Consider the following 27,176-nt stretch of genomic DNA (forward strand, 5'->3'; position numbering starts at 1 on the left):
AGGAAACTGAATTGATATTTCAATAGCACACACACATTGCCACGAATCTGAGCAACAACAATAACCGACATTCACGCAAAAACAGCTGCATCAATACAGAGACACGTCAAGAATCATAAAATTAGCTCTTTTGAAGGCCAAGGTGAGTGAGAACATCTTCACAGGGTGATGAGAAGGCATGGAGGTTCAGGCATCATCAGATGAACTTCTCTGGAGAGAGCATCCCAGCTGTGGAGTGCCACAACAGAAAATACCTAATGCCTACCTAATTAGGTAGTTACTGCCTACCTAATTTCAGAAGGTTCGGTGGGCACAGAGAAAGACCTTCTGTCATGTTCCCTTCCTGCCAGGATTGGCACAGATCTAATAAGGCCACAGAGGAGGAGGAGAAGGAATAGTTTTGGAAATGTTGGTTCTTAATCTGGCCTTGTTGGTAAAAGAGAGCATCCCAATGGGATGGCAGAATGGAATCTCTCTACATTTGGGCCAACTCCTACGAAAGAAGGTGATCCTTCAGACTCCTGGATCTCACATCATTCAACTAGTGTTTCTCAACATCTGTCCCCTGCCATACCACTTCACAAGGTCCACCTACTTGAAGTACCGCAGGACGTAACTGGCAATGACATCATCATCACCAGTTACTTCTGGGTTGGGAGGTCAGACATGACACAACAAACACCAGTAAGACTGGACAGGAGGGTTTTTTTGAGCTCAGAAAAGCTTGCTCTGAAGCCTCTTACTGGTGTTCGTTGTGTTACATTCCTGGTCTCGCTGCCAAGTGGCAGATATCCAGAGGTCCCACAAGCAGGGCTTTTTTTGTAATGGAACGCACCGGAACGGCGTTCCGGCACCTTTTTCCCCCCCTCCTGGCCCCCACCTTTTTTCTCCTCCCTGCGCTGCCCAGCTCTGCTGGCTAGGGAGGGATTCGAACCTCCAACTTTGTGCTCCAAAGCCCAGCACTCTCTCCATTGGGCTATAGGAAAGCCTAGAGTTAAAGTGTTCAGAACTAATATATAAGGTCTTGAGCCCAGTTGGTGGCTATCAGTGCCCCAAGTATTACTTCCAAACACTTTGAGCCTAAGACTTTCTATAGCTCAATTGTTAAAGTACTGGTCTGTGGAGCTAGAGATTGGGGGTTCAAATCCCCGTAAGGGATAATTTTTTTTCTTCTTCTTCTTTTTTTTTAGGTGGGGAGGTAAATAAATAAAAGATTACACTTGTTAATCTTAAACTTGCTCTTGTAAGTGGGTTCCTGCACCTTTTATTTATTTATTTTTACAAAAAAAGCACTCACCGCACTCACAGCTCTCGCCTGAGCCCAGCCTGCCTTTCCTCTCCCCGCGCTCTGCTTCCCACGCAGCTACCAAGCCGGTGAGGGCGTGGGGACATGTGCTGAGGAGGAGGAAGAGGACGACGAGGGACAGCCAGCCAGTCAGCCAGCCAGGGAGATGGGTTGCCGCACCCAGGTACTGGCTTGGCAGAGGAGGGGGGGAAGGAAGCTGGCTGGTGCAGCCCCTGCACCTGAGTAGCTCGCTGGTGCAGCCCCTGCACCTGAGACAACCTAGGCATGTCTACTTAGAAGTAAGTCCCCTTGTGTTCAGTGGGGCTTACTCCCAGGAAAATGTGGATGGGATTGCAGCCCAGGCCTATGCAGGTCTACTGAGAAGTAAGTCCCCTTGTGTTCAGTGGGGCTTACTCCCAGGAAAATGTGGATGGGATTGCAGCCCAGGCCTATGCAGGTCTACTGAGAAGTAAGTCCCCTTGTGTTCAGTGGGGCTTACTCCCAGGAAAATGTGGATGGGGTTGCAGCCCAGGCCTATGCAGGTCTACTGAGAAGTAAGTCCCCTTGTGTTCAGTGGGGCTTACTCCCAGGAAAATGTGGATGGGATTGCAGCCCAAGCCTATGCAGGTCTACTCAGAAGCAAGTAACTCATTCATTTTTATAGTTATTAATATAAGGCTTGGCTGATCTAAATTAATTAAGCAAAAATTATTACTAATAATTTAGTAGCTTTGTAATGTCATCAACAGGAGATTTAGGTTTTTAACTATGAATGGGGAAGCTTAAGTGTCCTTGCTGCATTATAATAACACTTAGGAAATATGTATTCCTCTGTGCAGTAGGTCAGATCACTGTTGTCTATTAATTTTTGGGTTTTTTTAGACTATATTTAATCACTATTATTATAATGGGGACATAGTACACAGGGGAAAGGGGAGAACCACAAAAGATGGGTTAATGAATTGATTAAGTTATGAAGTTATGAATCAAAAATCATGTGGTCACACACCCTCTATTGGTTCAAGATGAGTTGTAAAATAGATTATATTCCAGTATTATATAATTTATCTATTTTACAATTCATCTTTTGTGTTTATTCTTCTGCTCCCCCCTTGTGTGCTTATATTGCGCATTCATTGTTATCTGATCATATATTTCTCTTTTTTTTGCACCAATCATGTTTCAATGTCTTGAGCCAATAGAGGGTATGTGACCACATGATTTTTGATCCATAACTTGTTTATTAATCAATTAATTAACCCATCTTTTGTGCCCCCTCTCCCCTGTGTGCTAATTGATTTGGGTTCAAACAAATCTGTAGAGTGATGTAATGTAATCATTTTTTATATTTTGCCTTCATCAATTGTTTTAACCAATATTTATTAAATGTTTTAAAAGTTTTAATTAATTTTTTTGGTTGTTACATATTTGCAAATACATGCAACAAGCCATGATATAATCCTTGGTGTGCGCTCCCGAGGTGGTCCGTCTCTTTTTGTTCTTCTCTTTTGAAGATCTCCCCTCATTTTCTAGTTCTTAAGTAGTTGGGGAATGGGGATTTAAAGAGAGAGAAATGAGATGAATAAATAAATAAATAAAAGATTTATTTTATTTTAAATAAAAAAATTTTTATTTTAAATAAATTTAAAAATAAATAAATAAATAAATAAATAAATAAAAGATTAACAAGTCATGAGTTCCTGCACCTTTTTTTTTTTTTTTTTTTTTTTTTACAAAAAAAGCACTACCCACGAGTACCACCAGACACCACCTCAAGTAGCGCTGGTGATACCCCTACCACTAGTTGAGAAACACTGGTTTAAACCAATTTATTTATTCCTCTTTGCTGAAGCCCAAGATACTCTGATACCACCCCTGTTTATAAGGCATCTGTCCTTCCCACCCACCCCCAGAGGTTATCGTGTCCTCTCTTAGAACTGTATTTGCAGTTCGTACATGACCCAATATCCCTCATCCCCATGTAGCAGAAGGGGAGGAGAACACCTGGTAAGAGACATGCTCTGGCAAAGCTCTGCAATTATCACAAAATTAAAATAGAGTGAGACACGGCAGGAATCAAGGAGAGGCGCACTGCTGCCTGCTCTCCTGCAAGGAGTCGCTGCAACTGCATTTGAAGGGGCTTATTCCCAAGAAAATGTACACAGGAGTACGGCTTCTACGAGAGCGACAACAAATCTTGACATCTCAAAAGAGTCAGGGAAGTTAGTGGTGATCAGAGATTTTCAGGAAGCATAATTTGATTTGTGTAGAAGGAGGAATGGCATTTGTAAGGAGGCAAAGGAGCATTTGATTAAAGTTAGAGATGAAGACCAAGACAAAAGATAAAGAGAGAAAAGGAGGCTAAGAAGGAAGGGGCTTACCTTACCAGCTGAAGGACTAAAATTAGCAGCAAACCTGAAAAAATTACATGCTGGTTCAATAGGAAGGCATTTCAAAAAGCAGCGCTACCAGAAGCCACTTTTAGAAGTCAGATTCTATTCCTGCCGACATGAAGCACCCAGTGGCGCCATGGTTCGGTGTGAGCGCCACCATTTCAAAAGATGCTGCTATGCGAGAAAAGCAGGGTCGTCTCCGACTGACAGCAAGTACAGCAGTGCAGGCTGGCAAGTATCTCTTTATACTTGAGATCAGTTTGAGAAGAGGAAGGAGATTATTACCAAACGAATTAACTGGAGAGAAAATAGAGTATGGAGGAGGATAAACTCTTAAGGTTCCAAATGGATACAGGGTGGAGCGTTCTTTTTCTTTAAAGAAGACTTTGGAGGAAGGGAAGCCAAGAATTTCCTGGAAAGATTAATATGAAATTTTGGTTCATGGTGAGGATCCAGGACTAGCCAGCAAGGCCAATGGGTGAGCGAGAACAAGATGCTGTGCTGGTTGCCTGCCCTCTAGTTGAGAAAAGAGGCTTGTTTTATAACATGTAGGATCTTACCCTAGAATTGGCTATGTGACTAAGGGCGCAATCCTAACCCCTTATGTCAGTGCTTTCCAGCACTGACATAAGGGCAATGCAGCTCCGAGGTAAGGGAACAAACATTCCCTTACTTTGAGGAGGCCTCCATGAGTGACACCCAACTGCAGGATGCAGCACATGTCCCATTGGCACGGCTATGCCAGTGCTGGAAGGCCGATGCCCTTGGGCCGATGCAAGTCCCTTGTCCAGGAGTGTCGCAAAAGTTCCATAAAGCACTTTTGCGCCACTCAGCAGGGAGATACACCTCCCTCCCCACACCAACATGGGCCCCACACAGAGAGTGAGTTGCATTGGCTGAACTCAGCCAATGCAGGGGTCGGGGGGGGGGCATGGGGAGGGCGGGGAGGAGGCAGGAGGGAGATTTTTGGGGGGAGGGCAGGCGGTGGGCATTCCTGGGGGTGGCAAGAGTCAGACTCGGCAGAAGACAGCTCCATGCCTTCAGTCTCTTCCTAATTTGTCGCCCAGCCATGAAATCTCAGACTTCCCAATAGGGGCCTCGATATAAATTGACTGGAGCCCAGCATATTTAACACGATCGGTTTCATAAATAAAAGCTCATTCGGCTCTTGTAAATTAAATAATTTGTCGCAGTCAAAAAACAAGGCCGTAAAGGAACACACTGATGAATTGATGGGGTTTTTCTCCCCACTAGTTATAATGTTCATGAGAAAATTCGGCTAACCAGATGGCAATGCTTATACGAGGGGGGGGGGGCATTCACAAAGATTTATGCGTACCGGAATGAAAGAGGAAACTGAGGCAGAGAGGAATGCATCAGAGAGACAAAAGGTTGCACGAGCGTAAAGTACAAGATATAATCCTGACAAAGTTAAAGAAGAAACTTCTAAGAGGGAGACGAGGTTATCCTTCTAGAAAATTCACAGGCAGTTCATCCTGGCACTACAGGTGCGTCTGACAACGATGCCATCAGGCTGCTGCCTTCCCCACAAAAAAAAGATGGACAGCCATAGTTATGCTTGCTGGGAGCACATATGTTTCTGCAAGGCAACCAGGGAACTCCAACCCTCTGTCCCAGCAGACAGTTGGGTTGCCAACCCTTCAGGACCAGCCTGGAATCAACATCCATCTCCAGGTGACTATTGAGACTTTTCACAGAGTCTGAAGGAATGTCCAGCATGACATCATGTTGGCAAATATCCTTCCCTCCAGATGGCGCCTCCGACTGCATCTCTCCCTCCAGGACCCTCACCTCTGCCACAGCACAAACCGCAATATGTTTTGTTTTTTTTAGACCTTTATTGGCATAGATAATGGAAATACGAAACAACAACCAAACATTAAACATTCAGAACACACACACAATAGAATAAAACACTCGTAATCATCCAATACCCCCTCCCCCCATTCACCATAATATAGCGGAAGACCCAGAATTCCGTCCTGCCAGAATCCCAGAAACAAAGTTGGCAACCTTGTCAAGAGAGTCAGTTTCCTCTATGGAAAGAAGAGTTTGTAATTTAAATGAATCCTCCCAGCCCTGCATTTTGTTCAGCAGGGAGCCAGATAGATCTTACGAAGGGTATCATGGAGTGGGCAGTAAAAAATATATATGATGTAATGTCTCCGCACAATTCCTGTCACAGGTACATCTTCTTTCTGAGTAGGGAATGCCACAAAACCTGCCCGCTAGCAGAGCTGATGGAAAGGCATTGCATCTCGCAAGGGAGAATGCTCTGCGAGCCTGTGGGACCACAATATGAAACCCATTCACGATCACTTACTTTTGGTTTCTGGAAACCACGACAATGAGGATAATGATTGCCACAATGGCAAACATGATGAGGGCACCGACCACTCCACTGGTTAGGTTCTGTTTGAGAGAATCCTCTTCTGGTTGAGAGAAGAAGAAGAGGCGGAGTTAAGCAGTGCAAGCAAGAATTCACAACTGCCTTTTTGCAAGGGCACCTGGGAGGGTGTGCTCCTGTGGCACAGGCCCTGAGGCATAAACTGTGCCGAGCAAAGGATGCTGGCTATCCTATCTCCCTATTTTTAAACATGCTTGCAAACTGCAGGAGCTGAGCTCTTTGCAGGGCAATTAGCAGCTACGTATGCTGACTTTTGAGTAGGGCTTAAGGCTCTTGAGGTTATTAGTTACCTGATCTTTCCATCACCTGTGTTTTCATTGGATGTGCAGCTTGGTACTACACGTCCCACCAAAAATCAGGTCACAACCCACAATTTGGGAACCCCTGACCTAGTGAATTAAAAGCTATGGGGAGATTTGAGGTTCAGGCTCTTAACTCTTTCCTGGGGTCTTCGGACAATTGCCAATATCAGCCCCAGTTCAAGTGGCACCTTAAACCAATAGGATAATTAAAAGAAATGAAAAAATTAAAAGAAATGAAAGGCATTGTCTCGACAATTCAAAACACACACATGGAAGTACCAGTGCTAATCATTTTTTTTCCTTTTTTTGGCCAAGCAATTAGGAGAAAATAATAAACTTTTAACAGTTCAGCACTAAATTATTCTAATAGCAGTCATTTATCTCTCAAATTAAAGTTATTAAGGCAGCCACACTTAATAAACTCTCACTGACGCTTGCCTTCGGGCCAGATGCTGAGAGCTCTTTAGAGAATTGGGGAAGGATCATAAAACCTTCATTTTGAAGATACAATTGGGGCTTCTTTTTTCAGGGCCCCAGAATGTGCTTGCAACATCAGAGCTCAGCCCCAGGTGTTTGAGAAGCAGTCATGAAGAGTGTCTCTGAACATGTGCAGATTGTTGTTCTAACAGTGCCAAGTCAGAGTCCACCCCACCATATCTTGGGAGGAGGAAGGCTTCCAGGTCACTGAAGCTTCTAAGTACTCCCAAGGACAACAGTTGACAACAGTTGTTTGGGGTAAATTGCCTTTCACCCCACAGCTAATCTGGGAGAACATTCACTTCCCCTCCCCTTTCTTTGTTCCTGTTTATGTGAACTCAAAGCAGCCACGCAGAGTTTGATTTACTTGGGTGACATCAAGACAAGAGCGGAGAGCAGGGCTGGACAGTTCATGAAGCCACCTTGAGATACTTGTTTCTAGCAGTGAACAGGTCAAGGGTGCCTGCCTTCATCCACCTACCCTTCTCCTTCCTGCTCCCTGAATTCAAAAGGGAAGAGGGGAATGGAGATGAAGAGGAAGTATGGAAAGGAGAGTGGTGGTATCTACACATAGAGTGCCTCTGAAGACGCTCTAGCCCTCCACTCTCCTCTTCTTGGGTCTACATATTCTCCTCTGCTCCACTCTTTCTCTTTCATTCCTCTTCCTTTCTGAATGCCAGAGGAGCAGCAAAGGTAGCAGTGGGAGAAGCATTTGGCACAAAACCTTTAGGTACTAAGAGGTCTTGGGCAGTTCCTGGCTGAGAGGAGGCCTACAGACATGCTGACTATATCTCCAGCTTTTTTGCAGTTCCAATAGCCATCAGCAAGACCAAAGGGAGACTTTCCCGCTGTCCTGAATAGTGGGGAAAGCTTGACCTGCTGACCTTAGCCAGCGGTATCCCCATATTGCAAAATGCTTCACCTGCTGGCTTCTGCAGATCAAGCTGTTTAAGGCACAGCAGCAGGGCAAGGCAATTTGGGGGAGTCAGTTGGCAACCCTACATGTGGTTAGTTGGAGCAGACTGCCTCCTGGAAAAGGACACCCAGATAGTGGACTGATGGGCACTCCAAAGACTTACTGAAATTAAACAAGAGGAAATTCATGGAAGTTTCCCCACTGGAACTGTTTCCCCTGCAGAGAATCGAGCGATGTCCATTCCAGGCTCCCTTCAAGTTCAGGGTGCTGGTGGCCTGGTCTGTCATATACCAGGAAGTGACCACCATCTCCTTGTCAGAAGAGTTTCCATCCACGGTCTCCCCATTCACCACCCACTGAATCTCGGGCCTAGGGTAAGAGCAGATGGAGCAGTTGCACCACAATCCGTCGTCCTCCCTCCAGCAGCTGGTGTTCGCCTGACTGCATACCTTTGGGCTGTCTGAAAAAGGGTAGAACAGAATGACCCTCCTACTCTGCAGCTGTTTCAGTTATTTAATTTCCATGTCATCATCATGTATTGCACTTTACCATAGAATACAGGTCTCTGCCCCCAAGGTGCTTGTAATCTATACAGAAGGGAAATGACAGAAGGAGGGGAGAAGTGGCAAGATAAATTGGTCAGGAGTATGCAATTGTTTCCTGTACATGTATTCAGGCTTCGTTGCCAGTAGAGAGGTGCTGGAGGCTTTGTGGAATGAGGGAGGTCATGAAAGGTGGGTCTTACGGAGGGATTCAAAGGGAGAGAGGCAGGGGATATCTCAGGTGTGATCTGGCAGGGTGGCAAAGGAGAAGGGACAGAGCAGCAGGAGAACTTTGGGCAGCTGAGGATGGTGCAGCCAGCAGAATAAAGGATGCTGGATAGGGTGGCCCAGAGCAAGGCAGTCATGGTCAACTTTGAAGGGAAGGACCAGGAATAAGTGCTGGGTCCAGGAGTAGATGGGAAGCCAAGTTTAAAGAGGGACATGGTATGATCAGAGCAAGGAGAGAGGTGCATGATTTGGGTGGCAGAATGTTGAACGGTAGCGAGGGGCTGAGGTGGGACAGCTGGAGGCCCACATGGCTAGCACCTGACCCACTGCAGCCTGCAAAGGTTTGGGCCCAGCCTCCCAGCAGCCCATGTTCTCCTGGTGTCTGAGGCATCATGCCAATCACTGCCCCCCTCCATTCCTTGGGGTATGCCACTCTTTTGTTCCTCCTGCTCTCTGGACTGGAAAAGTGGGGAACAGAGTGGCAGAAGGAATGTGGAGGAGAGGGGAGTGGTGGGCCCCAGTATCTCCAACCCCAAGTCATGGGAGCAGATCCCAAGCTCATTTCACAGTGAAGCTGGATCTGCCTCAATAGACAGGATGTGCCACCCATAACCCTCTGGGTGGACCCACGCTAGTGATGCTTACATGCCATGTAGACTTGGAAAGTTGTCTCGCTGGAGCCCTCCGTGTTCTGTGCCCGGCAAGTGTATCCGCCCATGTCCTGCTGCTTCACACTAAGTGTCAGTGGATTCTCAGATGGAGACTGCTCGGGCTTGGAATGCGATCTGTGCACCCAAGTCACACCAGGCAAGGGGTTGCCCTCCGCTTCACAGCACAACTGGAGAGAATCACCTTCCTGTGCTTCAGTCTGGGAGAGACCTGTAAGGTTCTTTTCTCCTGCAAGATTCCAAAGGCACAATGAGAAGCTTGCAAATGTTGGCGTTGCCCCGGCCCACAATCCTCTGGGTGTCATCAAGCCCATTTTATAGATCATCAACTGAGGTGAGAGTGTGTGAGCCGCCCAAGGGCACACTACCAATCCACAACAGAGGTGGGAGTAGCTGAATGCAGGTCTGCCACACCTCCAGTGCAATGCTCCTGATGACACATCGCTCTTTGTTTCAAGTGGTTGTGGATTCAGGAGCTAGCAAATGGCCTGTGCAATTCTGTGGCTGTACACTGAAAACTTACCTCCACTTTTGTGTATCAGTTTCCCACTGATCCGTGGCCTTTGGGGTGGATCTGTAAAACAAGTAAAGACCTTATCAGTGATCCCTTCAGCAGAGTTTCAGCAGACTTTGGGGACTGGGTGACCAGACGTCATAACCACCAAAGAGGACAAGGGACCCTAAAATGTAGGACATCCAAGAAAAATGACACGACAAAATACAAGCTGAAAAGTCATATTTGATTTCATGTGGTTAATTTAAACACTAATTCCTTATTAAATTTAAAACTATATTGCATATAATTTATTAATTAAAAGAAGGTTATGTACTGCCTGCAGGGGCTGCTTGCAGGGGAAAAAAGGGACATTTAAGTTCTTTTCCAGGACACAAGGCTCAAAAAGAGGACACGTCCTGGAAAAAGAGGATGACTGACCACCCTGGCAGAGAGTCTAAGCCAGGGCACACCAGGCCAGCTTCCTTCCAACCAGGTAGACTCTGCCACTTGCTCTCTCCCACCTCTGCCCTTCTGCTGCCTCTAGTGGCTACAGAAACCCGAGGGCAGCTGCTGTTTACGTGGTATGGGCATGGCCTTGCTTGATCAGAAGACAGCATTGGGCTTCCTTCATCCACTGGCTCCTGAGAGCCAAGAAACAGACAGCTATGGTGGGACACTCGGAATTCCTTTCAGGTGGCACAGGCTCTTTGGAAGACCATCACACCATGGAGAGGTCATGTCTTCCTGCACCCTTCAGGAATGCCTGATAAGGGCACAGAATGACTAGTGCCAGAAGTGCAGAATTCCAAGAGCCTGGCCTGGGTTTTTCAGCAGAACCAGACCCGGCTGTGCTGCTTTCAGTCAGTAACCCACTGCCGTCTCCTTCTTCTCCAGGGCAATGACAAACTAGGCCCCCAAAGCCAAACTGAGATCCACGGTTTTTTTAGCACCAGTATTTATGCCCTGCTTTTCCTACGTACACAGCAGGACACAGCGTTCTCTACTATGTATCCACAATATTAACAGTTCAACAAAGCAACAAACTAAAAGGACAGGAACATCAGGACAGACCAAAAGCAGCCTCAGATAAGAAGGTCTTCAGCTGGCGGCAAAAATAAGACACAGATGGGGCCAGGAGTCTCTCTTGGGCAGGGAGTTCCACTGCCTGGGTGCTACTGCAGAGAAAGCTCCCTACCAAAGCCCTCCCAACACACCTTTGACAGTAGAACATTCCAGATGACCTGAGAGTGCCAGCAGGTGCGTGTGGGTAAAAGGGGGTCATTTTGAAGCTCTCTGGGCCCAGGTCATTCAGGACTTTAAAGGTCATGACCAGCCCCATGAACGGAGCTTGGAAGGGACTGGGCAGTCCCTGCAGCTGGAGCATCAACAGCGGTGCTTAGTTTGATGGACCAGCCCCACTCAGCAGCTGAGACCAGGCATTCTGGATGGACTGAAAGTCCCAGAAGCTCCTCAAGGAACACAGCACAGACATCCCATCTTTATGTCTTGCATTAAACCCTCCTAAGATTTGACCCGGATATTCCAGGCCGTTTATAAGAATCAATGATTGTGAACTAAGAATTGGAGAGTCAGTGATGGTTTTGCTCTTTTCCCACTGCAAGAGGGGAAGGGGTCTGGGGTCAATAGCCAGACTGGGGAGGGAAACTGACCTCTGATGAAAGGAGATGATCCATACCACTCACAACTGTTCTAAGCACCCAAGCTAGAATTTGTGTGCCGTCACATTCCCCCCCCCCCAGCAAACACAGTTCAGAACCAGCTGCTCCAGATATTAAGATATTAAGCATTGGGAAACCTCCCAGCCAGGTTGTCCCCAAGAGGACAGGTGTCAGGAGGGATACAGGAAGCCACTCACACTTGACATTCAAATAGATCCGTTCCTCACAGATCACAGGACTAGCAGATTCTGAGCTGTAGGTGACTCTGCAGGTGAGGGTTTGGTTGTTGTCTGCTGCCGAGGGCGCAAAAGTGGACACTAAGCTCAATGTGTTAGTGCCATTCGACAAGATCCCAGATATATTTCTTGCAAATTCCCAGGAGATTTGGGGGGGCTTCCAAGGGCAACTCGCAGCTGTGCAGGTCAGGTTCACTGGCTGTCCTGCTCGCAGCTCTCCTGGTATCTGTATTTTTGGTTCCGGTTTTGCTGTGAAGAGAAGACCGGAGTCACCATACTGTGTCCTCACCCAACCCCATCTTCTCTTTCCACCAACCATACTTTGCCCCATTGGGTTGGAGGCACCAAGTTGGCTTTCCCATCCCAGAACAGAAGAATGGATCCAGTTCTCTGTCTCGTCTTCTCTTCCACCACCCCCCATACTTGATTTTAAGCTCACAGCAGATGCCAGCCATGACAACAGTTGGCTGTAGGTTGTGTGCAACTCTGACACCGTGCAAGATATTGCCTCCATGCGGGGTCCCCGGTTGCTACCCAGAGAGCCCCCTGTTAAAATCACCACCTGCCTTTAGCAAATAAGGTCACAGCAGCTTCTCCTGCCTGTTTTTCCTGGGAGTGTGTGGGGGGTGGGGGGGGAGCAGAGGTGGGTACAGTACTTATTCTTTTAAAGAAAGGGGGTGACCATTCAATCACATGATTCCTTGGCTCCAACCCATGACAGTACAATCAGAGGAGCGCATGATATTTCCAAGCATGTAGACCTGATCAGATGACCGGGGGGAGGGGCTTCAACAGGCAGCAGGCATCCTTTCAGGCACTCACCTGTCACTGTCACAGATATTTTATTTGGGAAACTGTATCTCCCTCTCCCTTTCTCTATTCTGAAGTAATATGCCTTTTGGTCGCTTTCTTGGGCGTCAGTGATGAAGAGGGAGCAGTTGCCTTCCTCCAGTTTGTCGGACAGACGGAAGCGGCCACGAGCATCCTGCGCTATCTCCTTGCTCCCATCACTAGTGGCAAATGCAGGATTCCATGCATGTTGCTTGCCAAACTCATACCAGTACCCATTCAGTGTGTCTGCGTTAGTGAAGAATGGATGTGAGTAGGTGAAACTGCAGGGGATGGCGACACAGAGCCCCTTCTGTACTGACACAGAATTAGGGGCATGCAGCTTCAATCCGTTGCACTGCACACCTGCACAAAGGAGAAGACAAAAGACTCAGCCACCCAGTGAGAGATTCCCATTCTTCAACCCACCGCACCCCCCATGACTGGGACAGATTGAGCAGAACAACCTTCCAGGGTGGGCTCCACCTTGTTCCCAGAGGTTGGCCCCTCCCAGCCTCCTCCTCACCCTCCCAAAGCTGGGACATGGAGATCAGTCCTAGGACCAAGGTGGCCAGGGGCTTGCCCATCTTCTTCTTGGGACTGCAGACACTCTTTAACTCTGACGTCAGCCACAGGATCCTAGGAAAGGAGGAGGAAAAGTAAGCAGTTAGAGGCGGACTCCCCAGAGGGCAACTGGGCTGCCAGACAGTGGCCAGCTTTGGTAAGGCTTTAGTGAGGGTCGCTGGGCCACATGCGTGCCAAAACCTGGGATTTCTATGGCAGGGCCTGACGTCACTAGACTGCCAACCCTTGAAAATGGAGAGAAAAATCTAATGTCATGGTGGGGCTTGACCTTAAGGAGTCAGAGTCTCAAGATGCACCCGCTGCCATGCCCTAGATTAACCTTTAGCCAGCTGAGAAAGACAGCTGAAGAATCAGGGTGATTTGGGGCAAATCCACCAAATCGTTTTCAAGAGCGATTGCATTTTTGTCCCATTCATCTCATCTTTTCCAGGAGATGTTTGCTGGTGTCTCTTTTTTGTCCATTTTTTAAAATCATCTGGGACAGGGTTTTCATTTTTTCAGCTACGCAGAGCTCTTGGTAAACTCTTACTGAAAAGCAGTCCATACATGCACCGGTACTGGGGCTTGCCGAGGGCCCCTCAGGCTTCTCCCCCCCCAGTGCATTTGCAGGCCTTTTTTGTTGTTGTTGTTCAGTCGTTAAGTCATGTCCGACTCTTCGTGACCCCCTGAACTACAGCACGCCAGGCCCCCCTGTCTACCACTAACTTCCGCAGTGTGCCCAAATTCACGTTCATTGCCTCCATGACACTATCTAACCATCTCATCCTCTGCCATCCCCTTCTCCTTTTGCCTTCAGTTTTTCCCAGCATCAGGGTCTTTTCTAAAGAGTCCTTCCTTCTCATGAGATGACCAAGTCTAAAATTAGCCCTCATGTCCCCAGAGCTGACGTGACTGCAGGAACATCACCACCTCCTTCCCTTCCTCACAAGGACTTACAGTGGCCCAAACTCTCCTGGAGAGTTTGGGAACCTCTGATATATATGATTAGAATGGTAAGTTGATGCAGAATATACTGAAACAAACCGTGTTGAATTATCTGTGTTCTATCAAAAGTTATAGTCAAATAATCAGAAGAGGAAAACACAACTGCCTTATGTCACAAAAAGTGGATTTTCTTTACTCAAACTGACCAATGAGACTGATTGCTCTGAGAGCCAATGTGGTGGTGTTATGACACATTAGGGAACCAACAAGGTGTTAGCAGGAGTCAGCTCTCATTTCCATGTATCAGAGCTAATACTAGAAATTCTTATTCAGTTGTGACAGTGTCGTCAAGCTGGCCACTTTTTTTGTTGGTTACTGATATGTTGGGTGTTGGGTGTATAAATATTATTGAGTTGCTATTTATTTTTACATTTATTAGGAGATCCATTTGGGGTGATCACCCGGGAAGCATGATGGCTGAGTGGGGATTTGAACCTGAATCTTCTAGGATCCCCAGAAACCTGGTCCCACCCTTGCTCAGAGCGATACGGAGAGTCCCCAACAGTCATCAAAGGACAGGGTTAAGCTCTCTTCTCACCCCAAACAGCCTCCCAAGCATCACCATCAACACTGTGATCTGCCACACTTCAAATCATCATCTCTGTTCATCCGTTGTACCTACTTGGCTGCTCCTCTCTCTCAACCACCATTTTTCCAGGAACAAAATCCACAGGGGACCCAGCACCCTGGCCAGGCCATTCCCTTCCTCCTGTCATTAATGTTTAACCAGGAAAATTATCTGAAGTGGACAGACGCAAAGGAGGGTGAGGTTCCTCCTGCCCCTTTAGGAGTCTGTGCAGGAAAAAGATCCAGAGCCCATCCAATGTGTTCCCACACAGCTGCCTGGTCATTTTTATTTTTATTTTTTTTTTTTGGGGGGGGGGGGGACCCTAACCACAAGTAATAGTGTACATCATCCTTGCAATGGGGTACTTCAGTTATTAGCCTGATATCTTCTGGAAGTTTAGCTAGACTAAGAATGAGAAGTCTACTCAAATCTTGATTTGTCTTTTGACACCTTCATCATTGAGAAGGTGGAGGAATTAACAAAGGGAGGGGTGTGTCAGCTATCTGGACTTAATCCTTACCAATAGGTAAGGGTGAGCCAGGGTGGTGTCATGGTTTGGGAGTTGAATTTTGACCTGGAAGATCGAGGTTCAAATTCATGCTCAGCCATGAAGCTCCTCCAGCAACTGTTACCCTGCACATGCCTGATCTTGGAAGCTAAGCAGGGTCAGGCCTGGTTAGTACTTGGATGGGAGACCGCCTGGGAATACCGGGTGCTGTAGGCTTCTACCATAGTCTTTCGAGACTGAAGGTTGCCAACCATGAAGCTCCTGGATGACCTGGAGTCAGTCACCCTCAGCCTCACCTACCTCATAAGGTGAGGACAAAAGAAGGGGAGGAATTGTATACACCACCCTGAGCTCCTTGGAGGAAGGGTGGTAGAAAAATGTGGAAAATAAAACAGGGAAGAATCAAGGAAGTGACAAAGGCAGGGATCTGAGGCAAAAACAAGCAAGTCATGGTGGAATTTTATAAATATATATTGAGGGTAAAGAAAACTAAAGGGAGGCAAATTTGAATCCTGGATTTCGGGAAAGCTGAATTTAGGGCACCCAAAAGATAGTTAAGATATCTCATTAAGACTGTGGAAGGAGAAAGCAGCCCAAGAGGGATGGGATATTTTGAAAGATTGCAGAAGGCACAATTGCCAACAGGTCCCAGGAGAAGAAAAGTCCAGAGTTCTCTTGGGAAAACCGGTGTGGTGCACAAGGAGCTTACTGGAGAGTTGCAAAGTGAGAGAACAAGCACAAGCAGCAGAAAGAGGGAAATGTTAAAACAAAAGAGCGGCACACGGGTATAGCCCATACCAGCAGGGATGGTGTCAGGAGAGCTGAAGCACCAAATGAGCTGGGGCTTGCAAGGGATACCAAAAAAGGGGTGGTTATTCTTTGTGCTAGACCTGAAAGAGGAAGGTCAAAGAGATTATAGGTTTGTTGTGCAGAGAAGATGGGGAAGTGGCAGCAGACAACAAAGAGGAGGTCGAACTGCCAAACTCTTGTGCCATCTCCCACAAGTGGTCCAACCTAACAACAGTTGGGCTAACAAGGCATCATCACAACTCAGAGTAGGTAAAGAGACAGTAAGGGAACACTTAGCTAATTTCAATGACCTTTGGGTTCCCAGGATCAGATGAACCACATCCCAGGGTACTGAAGCATCTCTTAAAATGTTCAGAAGTCCTAGCGGACCTCAAGCTGAACCCGAGCCAGCAATGTGATCCAGCTGTGGAAGAAGCTAATGCAATACCAGGCTGCATCAGCAGAGACACAGAGTCCAGATTCTGGGAAGTTATAGTTCCATCCTGCATTTGGTCAAACCTGACTTGGAATATTGTGTCCTGGGCACCCCATTTTCACAGGAGGACATGGATAAGCAGTGGTGAGTTCAGAAGAGAGCAGTGAAGATGGCGAAAGATATAGAAACTACATCCTGTAATGGTTGAAAAAGTTTATGTGCTTATTCTGCAGAAGAAAAGACTACGGGTGGGGGGTGTGACGGCCATCTTCAAGTAGCGGAAGGGCTGTCACACAGAAGGAGGGGAGGTTCTTTGTGGCTCCTGGGGGCATGGCTAGAACCAGTGGTCTCAAACTAGAGTGTAGTAAACATACATACACAGGCACTAGAGTTTAATGTGTCTTAGCATATTTGGCATCAAGGACAGTCAGGCACACCTGCGCAGTTGAGCACACTCAACTGCCCTTGAAAATATGTTGGGTCATTGAACTCTGTGCCTGTGAGCAACTGAATGCTATGAAGGAGAATCTTATCTAGGAATGTGTTTGTGGTTAAGCTAGAACTAGCAAGTATGAAGCAAGGTAGCATCCTTGTGGAAATTTCCCTATTACGTAACCGTATATCATGTGTTTTGAGACTTAATAAAAAGCTGGGTCAGGAGCTGGGAGACTTCACTTCTCCCTTGATTTCATTCCTGCTCCTGCTTCCAGCACTTTCAACCTCTCTGAAACCTGTGTCTGTTGTCTAATTCTTGCTATGGCTTCTCTGCCACACCAACGCAGCATCTCAAGCTGCTCCTCAAGTAGCACCAAAATGCTACACTAGAGGGAAGTTCTTTGAGACTAGAGTGGAGGAATAATGTCTCAACTATAAGAGCTGTCAGTGCTGGATGCGTCTGCTTCATGCAGACATAGACTTTCACTTGGTGGAGGTTTTCAAACAGAAGCTGGACAGCCACCTGTACCACTTGCTTGTACTAAGCAAGGGGTCGGACTAGATGCCCTCCAAGGTGCCTCCCAACTCTGTGAATCTTTCTTTGCAGAAAGCCAGCTCTCTTCCCCTGCCCTGTTGGGCCCAATTTGGTCCAAGATAAGCTTGATCTGGCTCTCCACATTCTTGTGGTTGCTCACTACTTCCCCACAAAGAAGCAGAGAAAGAACTCTAGTACGTCAAAATCCTCTTCCCACTACACAGGCTTCCTCAATGAGTTCCACCTTTGGTGCTGGTTTACGAGAATCACTTCTTTCTAATATTCATAAGGAACTTATGATTTTACAAGACACATAAATGTGTGTGTTTTTTTTCAAGTGGCTTAGTTAGAGTCCACGTTTAAAGAATACTTCTAGGTCCACAGTTCAATATGGTCAATGACAGTATTATTCACCCTGAAACTGTCAGACTCTCAGCAGCAGGGGAACCTAATAGCCCTGCAGGATCAGGCCAAGGAGCATCTAGTCCAGCTTCTTGTTTCTCAGAGTGGTTCACCAGATGCCTCAGGGTGCACCCAAGACAACAAGTTACCTGCATCCGGTTGCCATTCCCTTACATCTGGCATTCGGAAATAAGCTAATTCTAAAACCTGGAGTGTGCATACAGTCATCATAACTTGTAACCTATGATGGAACTCCGTCACAGGTTCCTCCACTGGTCTGTCCAACCCCCTTTTGAAGACATCTAGGCCAGGTTTCATAACATCCTGTGGCAAGGAGTTCCACAAATTAATCACACACTGTGTAAACAAACGTTTCCTTCAGTGCTAGGTGGGCAAGTTTAGTACTAGGTGGGGAATGTCTTTAGAGAAATTAAGAACATAAGAACAGCCCCACTGGATCAGGCCATAGGTCCATCTAGTCCAGCTTCCTGTATCTCACAGTGGCCCACCAAATGCCCCGGGGAGCACACCAGATCACAAGAGACCTGCATCCTGGTGCCCTCCCTTGCATCTGGCATTCTGACATAGCCCATTTCTAAAATCAGGAGGTTGAACATACACATCATGGCTTGTAACCCGTAATGGATTTTTCCTCCAGAAACTTGTCCAATCCCCTTTCAAAGGCATCCAGGCCAGATGCCGTCACCACATCCTGCGGCAAGGAGTTCCACAGATCAACCACACGCTGAGTAAAGAAATATTTTCTTTTGTTTGTCCTAACTCTCCCAACACTCAATTTTAGTGGATGTCCCCTGGTTCTGGTTTTATATGAGAGTGTAAAGAGCATCACTCTATCCACTTTATCCTTCCCATGCATAATTTTGTATGTCTCAATCATGTCCCCCCTCAGGCATCTTTCTTCTAGACTGAAGAGGCCCAAACACTGTAGCCTTTCCTCATAAGGAAGGTGCCCCAGCCCAGTAATCATCTTAATTGCTCTCTTTTGCACCTTTTCCATTTCCACTATGTCTTTTTTGAGATGTGGCGACCAGAACTGGACACAATAATCTAGGTGTAGCCTTACCATTGATTTGTACAACGGCATTTTAATATTAGCCGTTTTGTTCTCAATACCTTTTCTAATGATCCCAAGCATAGAATTGGCCTTCTTTACTGCCACCGCACATTGGGTCGACACTTTCATTGTCCACCACCACCACAAGATCTCTCTCCTGATCTGTCACAGACAGCTCAGAACCCAACAGCCTATATGTGAAGTGTTAATTTTTTGCCCCAATGTGCATGACTTTACACTTACTGACATTAAAGCGCATCTGCCATTTTGCTGCCCATTCTGCCAGTTTGGAGAGATCCTTCTGGAGCTCCTCACAATCACTTCTGGTCTTCACCACTCGGAAAAGTTTGGTGTCGTCTGCAAACTTTGCCACCTCACTGTTCAACCCTGTCTCCAGGTCATTTATGAAGAGGTTGAAAAGCACAGGTCCCAGGACAGATCCTTGGGGCACACCGCTTTTCACCTCTCTCCCACTGACACCCACTGACACCATTGCCCATTGACACCCACTCTCTGTTTCCTGGCCTTCAACCAGTTCTCAGTCCAGGAGAGGACCTGCCCTCTAATTCCCTGACTGTGGAGTTTTCTCAGTAGCCTTTGGTGAGGGACCGTGTCGAACGCCTTCTGAAAGTCCAGATATATAATGTCTACGGGTTCTTCCGCATCCACATGCCTGTTGACCTTTTCAAAGAATTCTAAAAGGTTCATGAGGCAAGACTTACCCTTACAGAAGCCATACTGATTCTCCCTCAGCAAGGCTTGTTTGTCTATGTGTTTTGAGATTCTATCTTTGATGAGGCATTCCACCATCTTAACCGGTATAGATGTTAGGCTGAACGGCCTATAGTTTCCCGGGTCCCCCCTCTTTCCCTTTTTAAAGATCGGTGTGACATTTGCTATCCTCCAATCTTCTGGCACCATGGCTGTTTTGAGGGACAAGTTGCATATTTTAGTCAAGAGATCAGCAACTCCATTCTTCAATTCCTTAATAACACTTGGGTGGATGCCATCAGGTCCCGGTGACTTATTGATCTTTAACTTATCAATTAAATCTGAAGCATCTTCTCTTTTAACCTCCATCTGATTTAATTCCTTGGTCAGGAGGGACCGTTTGGGACAGTGCTATCTGCCCGAGGTCTTCCACCATGAAGACAGATGCAAAGAACTCATTTAATTTTTCTGCCATCTCTAAATCTCCTTTTATCTCCCCTTTCCCTCCTTCACCATCCAGAGGGCCAACTGCTTCTCTGGCGGGTTTCCTGCTTCCAACATAATGCACTCACCATTATAGATCTCATTGAACACTTCCCCCCATAAGCTTCCAAAGAATGTTCCCCACAACACAAAACCCAGTTGAAAAGTGACTACACAAAGGTTCAGGTGAACAAAAGCTTAGTTCTTATGCAAAAAGAAATTTACAAACTGAACATGAAAGTCAGATATATCTTAGGTCCACATTAGTGGCGACACTAGGGTTTGTGTGGCCCAGTGCGGGAAGCCAGCGCAATCACCCCCATGATGGACCTCCTCCCATGCAATGGACGTGGCAACGCCCTGGGCAGTGGGCATGGTGATTGCCCCACCCTGCTGGTTTTTTGGCTATAACTTTTGATAGAATAGATATATTCCAGTGTGGTTTGTTTCACTGTATTCTGCATGAAATTACACATCGAATGATATATAACATGATGGTATTAATTGAAAATATCAAGATGTTAAATGATTTGGCCAGCAGTGATGTCACCCCCATGTGGACATCATCCAGTGCGACCCGCACCCCCTGCACCCCCTTAGGGATGCCACTGGTCCACAGTTCAAGTATCGGGATGAATATTCCTCATTTCCAAATCAAGACAACACTTCCAAAGGTTGATTTGCAGATTAATCTCTTTATGACAGATTATGTGTCTTTTCGGCCCCCCTGGCTTCTAAGAAGAATGGTAGTCCTGGGCCATTTTGATGCCTGAAGCAGATCACCAAACACTGTTTGCCATTCCCCCCCCCACCCCCACACACACACACACATGCGCATTCACCCGGCTGCTTGGTAGGTGAGTGAGGCGCAACAGCTCCTACATCTCTGCTGAGTTGCCAAGGAGGAAGCGGGCTGCAGCCCCCAGAAGCAAAGGGAAGGATTTCTGCCTCTAGAGATGGGCTAGAGTGGAGCCACCTGCAGGGTTGGGCGGGCTACACTGGTGGACCACTGGCTCTGTGTTGCTGCAGCAGAGATGGGGGGGGGCAACTCTGACACATCCCCTATTTGTTGCCAGAGGGGACTTTCCACACCCTGGCCGCACAGTAGAATCCATGTGCCTTTCCTCCCTTAACATCCAGTAGGAGCACTAAGGGAATCCAGTGTATCCATTCTGTATGTCAATCACCTCTCCGTTGTCAGATAAGCAAGCCCATTAAGTCAGAGTGCTTGGACTAAGCTGACATAAGGCCAAGATGAGAATCAGGTACATTAAGGCCTGTATGGACCAATTTGTAAATACTCAATTTGTCTGTGTTTCAGAGTTACACAGAACGCTTCAGCACTCTCCATGATGCAGACTCCTGTGTCATTCCAAAAGAACATAAGAACAACCCCACTGGATCAGGCCATAGGCCCATCTAGTCCAGCTTCCTGTATCTCACAGCGGCCCACCAAATGCCCCAGGGAGCACACCAGATAACAAGAGACCTGCAAGGCCTCCTGGGAATTGTAGTTAAGAACATAAGAACAGCCCCACTGGATCAGGCCATAGGCCCATCTAGTCCAGCTTCCTGTATCTCACAGCGGCCCACCAAATGCCCCAGGGAGCACACCAGATAACAAGAGACCTCATCCTGGTGCCCTCCCTTGCATCTGGCATTCTGACATAACCCATTTCTAAAATCAGGAGGTTGCGCATACACATCATGGCTTGTACCCCGTAATGGATTTTTCCTCTTGTCCAATCTTGAAACTTGTCCAATCCCCTTTTAAAGGCGTCTAGGCTAGACACCAGCACCACATCCTGTGGCAAGGAGTTCCACAGACCGACCACACGCTGAGTAAAGAAACATTTTCTTTTGTCTGTCCTAACCCGCCTAACACTCAATTTTAGTGGATGTCCCCTGGTTCTGGTGTTATGTGAGAGTGTAAAGAGCATCTCCCTATCCACTCTGTCCATCCCCTGCATAATTTTGTATGTCTCAATCATGTCCCCCCTCAGGCGTCTCTTTTCTAGGCTGAAGAGGCCCAAACGCCGTAGCCTATCCTCATAAGGAAGGTGCCCCAGCCCCGTAATCATCTTAGTCGCTCTCTTTTGCACCTTTTCCATTTCCACTATGTCTTCCACTATTCCAAAGCCTGCACTTGCTAATCCCAAGGGCTTGAGAAGACAAAAAACCAAACCGCAGCTGAAAGTATCTCAAGTGAGAGAACAGAAAATGTCATGGAATCGCCCCCCCCCCCCTCCATCTCATAATGTAAGACAAGTCACATAACCAGGATGTTCCTGAATAACTAAGGAGGTTGGAGAGATCCCATCCATTTGACCAAACTGAAGAAATGTAGAGGGGAAGCAAAATAGCAATAAAAGGACAGTACACCAGAGTTAATTTCCTGAAAGTCTTTTTGAGTTCCGAAGCAGTTAAAGTCAGCAGTACTTCCAGTACCAGCCTGCTAATGCTTACTCAGAAGCAAGTCCCATTCTGATCAATGAGGATTACTCCAAGGAAAATGTGCCTAAGGTGGCAGCCTTAACATCCTCCACTTTGACCAGACGATGCCCAGCATTAAGAAGAATAAACCTTACCCGTTCCGGATGGCAAGAGCATGTGTCTGAACCCTCTTGGAGTCTCGGTACCAACGTGCCTTCTTTGCTGTCTTCTTACCACTGTGGCAATGCAGGAGACCAAAGTTATCAGGAAATTTATCTGGTGAAAAGCGGAAGTGAGAGTGTCTTTTATCCCCTGCTTCTCCAACAGTCGTAGCTCAATTGCCACATCAGTTCACTGTGAATGAGGAAATATGGGGCGGGCTGTGACCAGCAAAGAAGGGTGGCTGGAGGCAGGGCTCTCCATAAGGCAATTCCCACTTAGTAGTGGCTGCAACAATGTCTGAAAATCACTATAGCTGCCCTACCCCACCCCTCCCAGTGCACCTATGGTGCAGGCCCAGTATGCTCACGGGTGAAGAGGGTGGTGGCAGTGGGCAGGCACTGAGGCAAACCGGAAGTTTGTTGGTGACATGATGATGTCATTACGTCACTGCTCTGACTGACATCAGGCCCTGCAATGCCACTGCACTGGACAAGGGTGTCACATTCAAGGAAGCATCATTCACAGAAGAAGGAAGAAGAATACTGATAGAAAGTCATTTCCAGTAGGGAGGACAGGGTGCGTTGTCCTAATGTGCATAAAGGTGCCATATGGGCTAGAGATGGCCCTGCTCTACCTCCCAGCACAGCATCTTTTCCTGTGCCTGTTGGAAGTACCTCCCATGATTCCGAGCCACCTTTGGGACCAAGAATTGTCCTCTGACTATTGGGCAACTTAGGGTCCAAACCTATCCAATTTTCCAGCACCGGTGCAGCCACAGTGCAACCCCACGGTAAGGAAACAAATGTTCCCATACCTTAAGGAGGCCTCTGTGGCTGCCTCTCCGTCACAGGATGCAATGCACGCCCCATTGGCACAGCTGCACCGGCACTGGAAAATTGGATAGGATTGAGCCCTTAAGCAGCTCTGGGGCCTTTGGGGCGGTGGTTGAAAAGCAGTATGTATTCTAAACTAGTGTTTTTCAGTCTGTGGGTCATGACCCCAATGGGATTACGAAGTCTCATGGCTGGGGGGGGGGGGGGTTGCAGCAACCTTTCAAAGCTTGAGCAAGAGAGGGCTTGGTTCTATTCCAGCAGCAGGACTGCCTGATCAAAACTGAGTTCTTGATATAATCCTGCACAGCCTCTTCTTGCTGCCTTGCCCCACAGTTCCTAAGGCTGGCCCTGCTCAGGCTGGTATCTCACATGGTTGTTGTGAAGTCACAAGAGGTGGAGAAAGCAGGTCAGGGGGTGCGCAGATCAGGTCCTGGGAGGGGGGGGCGGAATCGGCAGTAGGTCCCCAGTCTCATACTTTATTTATTGGGCCCGTGGTACAAAGAAGGTTGAAGACCGCTGTTCTAAAGAATAAAGAGAAAGGTTTTTACAGGGTTACCATCATCAGGGCAGAGCAGCTTCCCAAGCTCCATTGATCTTCCTCTCTTCTATTGCTCAGCCAGAGGATAAAGCCTTTCTAACTTCACACGCTCGAGCTTTTAATGCAAATTCTGTTTTTAAATGATGCTACTTTTGCAGCTGATGCTGTTATTATTGGGTGGTGATTAGGTTGCAATTTTCAACGTCCAATTTTCAATGTCTAATTTTAAGGTTTTTTTTTCAGTGATGCGCAGCAATGACTTGGCAAAGTCACTTTGAGCTTTGCAGGAAAAGTGATGAAGAGCGAACAGAGCGCTCAGAGACTGAGCTGCCAATCAGGACTACCCTGGTTTGAATGGTACCTCTGCTCATGAACTGACTAATAGACTGTAGGCATGCCCCTCCCTCAGCCTCAGTCTTCCCTATCTGCAGTATGGGCTTAATAATAATTACCACACCAGGGTGTTGTAAGGATAGCAAGATAATGCAAGTGGCATGCTTTGCACACAAGGGTTGCAATTCTATGTACACTCCCTTGGGGATAAGCAGAATGGGGCTTACTTCAGAATGAAGCAGATATGCATAGAAAAGCCCAGCAATACATCACCCCTGTTTGTAAGTTCTTTTACTAAAATAAGCCCAAGCCTCTGCATGTTTACTCAGAAGTTCCACTGTATTCAGTTAGTGCACACAGAATTGCAACCTAAGGCTCCAAGCTTATCAGAAGCATCCTGGAGTGGGTGCCACCCAGTCCAGCTTACCTACAGGTGCTCAGTGTTTTGGATGGGGGGGGGGGGTTATGTAACATTGCCCTCCCCCTCATCTTCTGGGTTATCACTTGCCAGCAGGTGGCAAAAACATAATCTTTAGTGAAAGCATGAAGGGGCTGGGGAGTTGAGGTCAAGAGTTGAACAAGGACATTCAGTGAGTACATGGTAGAGTCAAGATCTGGACCTGTGAAGTTCTCAGACTCTTTGTCACTATACTACACCAATCCATTACACAACTTTAAGGGACAAGTGGAATCCCTTCTATATACAGATGTATACAGCAACAAGAAGCTGACGGAACATACCAAGATCCAGGTCTACAGAGCTTGCGTCCTGAGTACACTTCTGTACTGCAGCGAGTCATGGACTCTTCGCTCACAACAGGAGAGGAAACTGAACGCTTTCCACATGTGCTGCCTCTGACGCATCCTCGGCATCACCTGCCAGGACAAAGTTCCAAACAACACAGTCCTGGAACGAGCTGGAATCCCTAGCATGTATGCACTGCTGAAACAGAGACGCCTGCGTTGGCTCGGTCATGCCGTGAGAATGGATGATGGGCGGATCCCAAAGGATCTCCTCTATGGAGAACTCGTGCAAGGAAAGCGCCCTACAGGTAGACCGCAGCTGTGATACAAGGACATAGGGCAGGAGGTCTGGTCTAGAGGGTAGAGCCTCCATTTGCCTGAAGATTAACATCCACAAGGTCAGCAGTTCGAGGCCACCGGCACCGTGCGACCTTGAAGCAGCTGGCAAGCTGCAGCTGAGCTGTTCCATCTGCTCGGAGCGTGGGAGGATGGAGGCCAGAATGTTAAACCAGATCGGAGTGTAACATCTTGAATGTGGTGGTTCTTGAAAGAGAGAACCTTCTTTCAATTTGTAAAAATCCCTGCGTGGATTTAATAAGCCTGCCTGTGTAAACCGCCTTGAATAAAGTCTTGAATAAAGACCAAGAAAGGCGGTATATAAATACTGTATATTATTATTATTATTATTACATCTGCAAGAGGGATCTGAAGGCCTTAGGAGTGGACCTCAACAAGTGGGAAACCCTGGCCTCTGAGCGGCCCACTTGGAGGTAGGCTATGCAGCATGGCCTCTCCCAGTTTGAAGAGACACTTGGCCAACAGTCTGAGGCTAAGAGGCAAAGAAGGAAGGCCCATAGCCAGGGAGACAGACCAGGGACAGACTGTACTTGCTCCTGGTGTGGACGGGATTGTCACTCCCGAATCGGCCTTTTCAGCCACACTAGACGCTGTTCCAGAACCACCTTTCAGAGCGCGATACCATAGTCTTTCGAGACTGAAGGCTGCCAACAACAGATGTATATTTGGGTTTGCCGTACCAAGCCAACGTCCATTTCCAATTCACAGCCTCTTGCAGATACACACCAATTCTTTTCATACACTGCACCTCACCCTCAACTGCTATGATGATAACCATGCCTACTTCCACCCCTATCTCTACATCTTGTAAGCTCACCATTTTTCTTCACCTGTGAACAATTGAACTGTTCATTAACATTCCACGCCGAGCTATGAGCTCATTTCAACTAGAGTACGTGCAGCAAGTAGATATCAGGCCAGTCCAATCAACCTGATGCTTTGCACCTGGTAGGGGATAAGCTGTCATTACTAGCTAGACATTGATCCAAGCCCTATCTAGCCTAATCAATTTATACATAATTATGCAGACCTTAACATTTCAGGTTTGGCTGGGGTGGAGTTGAGGTGTGTGGTGTCTGTTGAAGTTTGATTGTTGCATTCAGGCTTCAGATGGATTTGGGCAACTTCCATCTCACAGGGTTTTATACAGCTTGCTGGCAGGATCCATAACACAAACCTGCAGCAGTTTTTGGATTTTGTTTGTTTTAAACTAGATCAAACAACAAGAGTTAAGGGGAATAGTATGCTTAAAATGATACAACATTAAATACACACACACACACACACACACACACACACACACACACACGAGAGAGGGAGAGGGGGGGCAGTAGTGGGTTTCTAACAATCCTCATTGAACTCACTGAGACTTAGGGCCCAATCCTATCCACCTTTCCAACATTGGTGGAACTGCAATGCAGACCAGAGATAAGGGAAGAAGTGTTCCCATACCTTGAGGAGGCCTCTGTGACTGCCTCCCCCACTCCTCCAGATGCAATGCACACCCCATTGACATGGCTGCACCAACAGTGGAAAATTGGGTAGGATTGGGCCCTTCTTTCTTCTAAGGAGACAGAAGGGATTACGCACTGGTAGAGACCATCTCATGTCTTTCTTGATCCTTCAGTTTTTGTCCTTGGTTCTCTGAGCCCCAGGAGGGTGGATAGAATGCAAATATAATAATAAAAAGATGGTGTGAACATAGAGCAGGAGTGGCCAAACTGTGGCTCATATAATAACATGGCTCGTATAATGTGCGACTGGCGGAAATATGTTGGCTGAGCTCC

General features: G+C 47.1%; 1 protein-coding gene across 1 annotated transcript in view; it reads right to left on the reverse strand.

The window, feature by feature from the left end:
• Positions 1-27,176, reverse strand: part of LOC136661023 (sialic acid-binding Ig-like lectin 14) — a 35,209-nt gene that overhangs the window by 3,878 nt on the left and 4,155 nt on the right. The window contains exons 2-9 of the mRNA XM_066638044.1: positions 22,578-22,698; positions 13,005-13,117; positions 12,473-12,844; positions 11,612-11,899; positions 9,763-9,813; positions 9,217-9,468; positions 7,965-8,261; positions 6,023-6,131 (exon numbers count right to left, since the gene is read on the reverse strand). Of these exons, the coding sequence (XP_066494141.1) occupies positions 6,023-6,131; positions 7,965-8,261; positions 9,217-9,468; positions 9,763-9,813; positions 11,612-11,899; positions 12,473-12,844; positions 13,005-13,117; positions 22,578-22,698 (1,603 nt within the window). The remainder of the gene's footprint in view (positions 1-6,022; positions 6,132-7,964; positions 8,262-9,216; positions 9,469-9,762; positions 9,814-11,611; positions 11,900-12,472; positions 12,845-13,004; positions 13,118-22,577; positions 22,699-27,176) is intronic.

This window comes from Tiliqua scincoides, chromosome 10, assembly GCF_035046505.1.
Source record: "Tiliqua scincoides isolate rTilSci1 chromosome 10, rTilSci1.hap2, whole genome shotgun sequence".
NCBI lineage: Eukaryota > Metazoa > Chordata > Lepidosauria > Squamata > Scincidae > Tiliqua > Tiliqua scincoides.